This window comes from Musca vetustissima, unplaced genomic scaffold (genome assembly GCF_032173495.1).
Source record: "Musca vetustissima isolate MV318-11 ecotype Yass unplaced genomic scaffold, APGP_CSIRO_Mvet_v1 utg64675, whole genome shotgun sequence".
NCBI classification, from domain to species: domain Eukaryota; kingdom Metazoa; phylum Arthropoda; class Insecta; order Diptera; family Muscidae; genus Musca; species Musca vetustissima.
Window position 1 is genome coordinate 36225 of NW_026873352.1, and position 7680 is coordinate 43904.

The following is a 7680-nucleotide window of genomic DNA, read 5'->3' on the forward strand; positions in this document are numbered from 1 at the left end:
ATCTGAGATATTAAATCGATTTTAGAAGTGGCGCCCAACGTAAACTCAAAAACATTTGCCTTAGGAATAGTTGTGCTGATTTAAAAAAATGGCGCCCAACGCCTTAGCATTATTATGCATATTGAATTTCAATGCTCTAGGTTTGATATTACACATTTTAGTTTGATTTAGTAAATGGCGCCCAACGTGGATTAGTCTTTAAATCAAGAGTATTTGCCATAAGATTATTATGCATATTTCTGCAGAGTTTCAAAGCTCTATCTTTGATATGGCATATTTTGAGACGATTTAAAAAATTGGCGCCCAACGTGGGGTAGGTTAAAATTCCAAGAATATTTTCTTCTGGATTATTATAAACATTTGGCGCCAAACCTTGTAATTCTTTTATGATCGGAAAGAATGCCGTCAGACCATATGATACCATACACAACTTCCACGAGAATATAACTTTCTGTAGTTCTATAGTCTGAGCTTGGGCAATATTTACACCCGATATTTGCACCCTCTTGACTGACCAGAGGTCAACAAATATTACTAATATTCAATACAGCCCTTCTAATTACTTGTCCACATTCCCTTCACCGTGGGTTGTGTTGTGATGTTCGGCTTTCAATTGTTGCTTATAGGTCGACTAAAAAAAGACAAAAAATTATGTTTTCGGTCCACCTCATCCCAATATTATTATCTGATCATCACCGAAAATTAAAGGCGTTGTCCTTGATCATACCTGGATCTTCATGGGACATTTCAAAGCGATAAGCGCTATATGTCCACACTCCAGTGTGGTAATGGGTTACTAAATAATATCTGAATACGTAAGCACCTGTAGATATTTACGTGTAACTCCCACATCCGAGTACACACAACAATATAATTGGTACCAATTTAAAGGCCAACCACTCCCCTTGGATATACTATCAACTTCTCGGGTCTATGTCCTTCAGGAGTAAATATATACGCTATAAAATACAAATTTTGTCATTTTTCACACAAAAGTCAGGGTCCATTTGAAACGCTAGATATTGACCAATCGTTATCATACTTATTCTTTGGCCCGATCCACTCTTTCATGCAAAAAATTGTAATTGTTTGGGCCATAATTGCGGCCTCTAAAGCGACCAGAATATCAGACAAAAATTAAGAGTTTTGTTCCATTTCATCCCCTAAATATTAACCGATCTTTACCAAAAACAATAGGGGTCTTAACTGACCAGTAACCACCTTAGATGCAAATTTTCGTGACCTGTATCGTGTTTACAAATTATAATGGACAGACGGACGGACGGGCGGACACACATGTCTAGATCGACTCAGCTAGTCGAGATATGACGATTGGTATATTTAAAGGTGGGCCCAGGACCAATATTTCGCGGCGTTACAAACTCTTGGGGCTGCACAAAGCTATAATACCCTGACAAAATAGTTGTGTAGGATATAAAAATTAAAAAAAAAATAAAAATTTGTCTGGAGTTTTGAAATCAATTTTTGATGGACTCATGTACTAATTTATGACATGTTTTTAAATTTTTTTCACTTGACTACTTTTTTGGTTTTTGTTTTTTTATGCTCAAATTTTTTTATTTTTAATTACCTTTTGTTGTTGTTATTTGTGTTGTGGGAAAAAATTACAAAAAACACAAAATCAAATGCGGAAAATAAAATTAAATAATAAACTTTTGTTGTTGATTTTTTTGTTGGTAACACAGGAAGTTAATTAAGAAAATCAGGTGTATAACTTTTTGATTGATTAAAATAATTATTAAAAATTAAAAAAATTTAAATGAGATGGATTTCATTTGATTTTTTAAGGTTTTGATTTTTTTTATAATATTTGGAAAATTATAAAGTTTAAATCAGTTGGTTTTTTTCAAGGTTTTAATTTTTTTTATTTTCAATATTTTAATTTTTTTTAATTTTTCAATGTTTTGAAAATTTAAATCAGTTGGATTTTTAAAGATTTTAATTTAATTTTATTACACTTTTTTATATTTAAAATAATTTTTTTTATTTTTCACAGGTGTTTTATGTGTGTTAATTTTTCAAGATTTTCGATGTTTTGAAATTTTAAATCAGTTGGATTTTTTAATGTTTGTTTGTTTTTATTTATTTATTTTATTTTTACTTCTTTTTTTTGTGATATTTAAAATAATTTTTTATTTATTTTTCACAGGTGTTGTAATTACTTTTTTATTACTTTCTGGATTCCACTGGGTTGATTTTTAATTTCGAATTTATTTCTGTTTTTAATTTAGATTTTTTTTCGAAAATTTTTTAGTCGTGAATTTTTAATTAATTTTTTTTTTCAATTTCACTTTTTATTTTTTCCTGACTTCGTTTGAATTTGTTTTTCTTTCTTAGAATTCCAATTTCTATTTCAAGTGACCGTATGTATATATGTACATATATTTATGTATATGACGCACTCTTGCCTTGCCTTTTGCGTTAGCTTAATGCTTTAGCCGTTTTTTTTTTCTTTCCTTGCTTTGCTTTACTTTTTTTCTTTTCTTCACAATCTATACCCGATGGGGAATAATACTTTCAATTCCTTTACTTTGCTTGCTTTGGTGTTTAAATATTCCGACGTTATTACTACTCGAATGAATATGGTCGTTGTCGACTTCTTCTCTTTATTTGTGCTGCCGTTTACTGCTGCTTCTTCTTATTCTTCTTCGGTATATTCCAAAAGTGTTTTATAAGTTGTGTGAGTAGTTGTTGCTGTTGTGCTGATAACCGATTTCATCAATTAGCCAAAAAAATTAACTTTTCATTGAATTCTCAGTTTAGTTGTTCGTTTTAATGACTTTATTCGCCCGTAATACGACGCGATAATATCTCGATAAGATATCGACAGGTGTCAATTCTAAGACGTTGATCAATAACAATTGTTAGCAGATTAGAGCTTCTGCAAGATGAGCACAGTTTCATCATTTGATGTAGACTGACGATTGGTGTTTCACTGGCAACGCAAACAAGCCTTTTGCAAAACGTATTTTGCTGGCAGGCACCGAGGCAAACAAACGGAAATAAGCACGATATACTCTGTTTTACTCTCTCATATGTGCACACACACACATACTCTCTCGCTCTGACTCTATCATGTTCATCCAACAAGTAAGCACCACACACAATTAAAACCAAGCACAGGCAAAACAACTAGGCAGCCATTTGTATCAAGAGCACACATAGTGTGAGACATATAAAGAGAGAGAGATAGAGAGGGAGCTACAGTTGGGGTGGGAGACTCAGCAAATGGGGAATGTCTGTGCATGCTTTATTTACCCAAGCAAGCAGGCAAACAATGAAAACCCCACAATACAACAAAGGAGATTTATTGTTATTTACTAAAGAGAGCCAACGGAAGAGAGACCCCCAAATGTTTGGGCAATGCTCTGTTCCTCCACTCATCTTGAAAACTCTTTAAGACTTAATTGCCGCTTAGCTCTTACCACCCAATTTAAAAGGAGAAAAGCAGACTCTTTCAAACTATCTACCTTTAGCATTATTAAAATTGTTTAAATAATAACAACAACAAAAAATCCATCTTACGTATTTGTTTATTGACAATAAACAAATGGAGGGAGCGGAGAATTGTTGTTGTTAAAAATTCTAGAAGAAAAAAATTAAATTGTCAACGAATGTCAGGTTTTGTTTCTAGAAGTCAAAGTCATCTCCAAAAAAATTGTTGGAGAAGGTTTTTGGTGTGGGTAACAAATTTGTCGACAAATGTCGTAAATGTCAAAAACTTGTATAAATTGTAGAAAACATAAAAAATTAAAAATTTTTAATTAAAATTGTTTTAAAGAATAAAAAAAATTATTTTCAGTAACAAACACACACGTGTAAAAAATGTCGCAAATGTCACAAACTTGTACAAAATGTTAAAAACGTCAAAAAAACTTGTAGAAAATCTCAAGCAAATACACATTTGGAAAGTAAATGGTATTTTTTGTGAAAAATTCATATGTATTTTACATGTAGTAAATGTCAAAAACCTGTATAAAATTGTATAAAACCCCCCGAATGATATTTTTTAAAGAAAATTAAAACATGACATCTTCAAAAATTATTTGTGGAAAAAGACAAGGTAGTTTGATGTGGGTAACAAATTTTTTACAAATGTCGGAAATGTCGAAAACTTGTCTAAAACGTAGAAAACTTAAAAAAATTATTATACACAAGTTTTAATAATATATCAAAAAATATTTTTCTGACTACAAAAAATCATGTTGTAAAAAATGTCGCAAATGTCACAAACTTGTATAAAATGTCGAAAACGTCAAAAACCAGTAAATAACGTAAAAAAACGTAACGTAAAAGGTATTGCAAATTTGAAAACTAAATTGTATTTTTTGGCGAAAAACTCATATGTATTTTACATGTCGTAAATGTCAAAAACCTGTATAAACCCCCAGAATAATCTTTTTTCACAGAACACAAAAACTGGGCATCTGCAAAAATTATTTTTGGAAAAAGAGAAGGTAGTTTGGTGTGGGTAACAAATTTTTTACAAATGTCGTAAATGTCAAATACTTGTAAAAAATATAGAAAACATAAAAATATTAACATTTTTAAATTAAAATACCTAAAAATAGTAATTTCTTGTCAAAAAAATTCATTTATAAAATAATGTCGCAAATGTCAAAAACCTGTATAAAATGTAGAAAACGTCAAAAACCTATAGAATATGACAAAGAAATAGAAATTTGCAAAGTAACTATTAAAAATATAACATTTTGGTTAAAAAATCCCTATGTATTTTACATGTCGTAAATGTCACAAACTTGTATAAAACCCCTAAATTGAATATATTTAGTAAAACTTACAATATAAATTATATTTTTGAAAGAAATATCAAAATTTGGGCAATGTCGTAAATGTCAAAAATGTCACATACTTGTAAAAATGCGTATTAAACCCCATAAATGAATATATAATGTGATCATGATAATAGAACTTTAGTTTTCGTTAAAAATCCATATGTATTAGATATGTCGTGAATGTCTCCCAATTGTAAAAACGTGTATAAAACCTTTAAAATAATGTATTTAGTAAAAACTCAACATTGAACAACATTTTCAAACAAAGTGGAGAAATTGTACAAATTTGAGTAATGTTGTAAATGTCATAAATGTCAAATATTTGTAAAAACCTATAGAAACCCTCAAAAATTAATAAATTTTGTAAAATTTATTATATAAACTTACATTTGGTAAAATTTTGATTAAAAATCCATATGTATTATGCATGTAAATTTTCTTTAAGGAGCTGTTTTAACCCTCTGAGAACCCTAAATGCCAAATTAGCACCATATCAATGGGAAAATATTAGTTTGCTCTTCAAGAACCCCAATTTGCCAAATTGCAGTAAATTCGGTTAAAACAATAAAAAAGTCCCCAATTTTGTTTAGCAGTTATATTGTGGCCGTACCAAAATCTTATCCAATATTTCCCATTTTCAGTACCAAACACCCAGAAAGTGCTGGAAATTTATGTAAAAAATTTCAAAGCTCTAGCATCAATATTACGAGCTTTATCGGCACTTCAAAGGCAGTGGGTCAAAGAGGGGGACATGTATAAATCGACAGAGAATTTTACTCAGAACCAATAATGAAATATATGTATACACATTTATATATACATCAATGGATTCCTTGTTAATTTTTTCCAATCAAAAAATTAATATTTTTTAATATTAATTAAAAAATACTGAATCTTCTTAATACCGACAACCCTATAATATCTACCATATCACAATTTTCCTCTCTTTAAAGAGAATTCTCTTTCTCTCTTCAATTCAACTGCATTTTATAAATAACTGTCTGTTCCAATAAGAATCTCTTTCACTCTGTGATTTTTTTGTCTTCCATTGCCTATGAGAGGGAGAAGTAAGAGAGAGAGTGCGAGAAATGTGCATTGAACAAACCTGTATGTATTTGCTTATATATGAAACGAGTATATATGTGCACAGTGTATGTAAACACAACTACGTCATTAAATCACGACATCAGCAGTCGTGGCAGCGGCAGCCGAGACAGAGACGACGACGGCAGCAACAACACAACACACCTAGGCAAACTGTGAGCGTCATCATCATCGTCGTCAATAAACGACAATAACAACAAAAACAACAACGACAAAGACGACTACCAACGACAACAACAAAAATAGAGAGTCTAAACATCATTTACATGGCATTCATTGCCAGGAGAAGGCTCATAGAAATTGATAAAATGTTAAGCAGGATGGTACAAGAAAACCCAGAGGGAATGGAAGACGTAGAGTAAAGGACAAAGAAAGAAGCAACAAAATAAAGTGACAAAAGAAACAAACATTTATTGAGGAGGAGTAAAATGAGGTAAATAGAAAAAGAGGTGCATGCATGCCAAAACAAGACTTCTTTCTATAGAGTAGGGGATGAGTGGGAGAGCAGAGAGAGGTGTGTGTGTGTATGTGTGTCTGCTTAGGCATGCAACTGGAAGTTTAAATGTTGCAACTGAAATTGAAAACAAATGAATGTTAGGTGTCAGGCAGGTAGGTAGGGAAGGGGATTATTGGGATCTGTAAAACAAACAAGGAAATGCATTCAGGGTTTTTTTTTTTTTGAAATTTTAATTGTTGTTTTTGTGCAATTTAAGGTTGGTGGGAGAGAATTTTTTGTTTGCTTTGTTTTTGTAGTGGAAAAACTAGTTAACTTCACAGTTGCATCCATAACAAAGTCAACCAGCAGCTATTGTATTTCGTGTAAATGTCAGGGCCAAAATGAGAATTGGTTTCCTTTGTAAAGAAAATGGGTGTAGTTTCGTATTACACTGAGAGAAAAAAATTAAAAAAACAGAGATGGAAATTAAAAAAGATTTTATGTAAAAACTAGAAGAAGAAAATCAGATGACGTTTACGTAACGACAGAATGTATACGCATCGGAGAACTCCAAGAATGGGAAAGAGACAATTTTTTAAAAACTATTCTTAAGGTCCAGCAATAGGCGTGGATTTTTTTCAAAATTATTTGTAGAGTCCAGCAATTCGATTTTTTTTTAAATAAAAGCTAATCTACAGGATTGCCCATATTCGACGGACCCATCTGGCAACGCCATAAGGCTCTTTCTAATCCGAAGAGGTCATATAAAAGTCGACCAAGGCGATCGGCCGAGAATATCGATGCCGTACGAGCCAGTGTTGAGAGGTCCCCAAGAACATCCCAAAAACGCCGTTCTCAGCAGTTGGGCATGGCTCGGTCCACTTTACAACGGATTATTCGCATTGATTTGCCTTTGTTCCCGTACAAAATTCAAGTGACGCAAAGAATGTTGCCTGCGGACAAGCCTCGTCGATTGGAATGGGCCCAAAGAGTCATCGAAACGGCCGAAGATGACGAGCAATTTTGGAACAAAATTATCATGTCCGATGAAGCCCATTTCACATTGAATGGGACCGTAAAACAGCAAAATTGCCGTTTTTACGCCACTGAAAATCCTCAGGAGATACAAGAAGTGCCTCTTCATGACGAAAAAGTCACAGTTTGGTGCGGCGTTAGTGCGAAAACGATCATTGGGTCGTTTTTCTTTTAAAATGAAAATGACCATGCTGTTACCATCAATCAGGAGCGTTATCGCGACATGATGACCTATTTTGTGATGCCAATTATTCGTCGAAAGCGTATGAGGCAGTTCTGGTTGCAACA

General features: G+C 32.3%; 1 protein-coding gene across 1 annotated transcript; it reads right to left on the bottom strand.

The window, feature by feature from the left end:
* Positions 1–2798: 2798 nt before the first annotated feature.
* On the bottom strand, positions 2799–2980 carry LOC133324597 (uncharacterized). The gene has a single exon (XM_061533437.1). The coding sequence runs from the start codon at positions 2926–2928 to the stop codon at positions 2803–2805; it is 126 nt and encodes a 41-aa protein (XP_061389421.1). The 5' UTR covers positions 2929–2980; the 3' UTR covers positions 2799–2802.
* Between the last annotated feature and the right edge of the window lie 4700 nt (positions 2981–7680).

Excerpts from the sequence above, each read along its gene's own strand:
- LOC133324597 (XM_061533437.1), bottom strand. The coding sequence starts at position 2,928 with ATGATGAAACTGTGCTCATCTTGCAGAAGCTCTAATCTGCTAACAATT.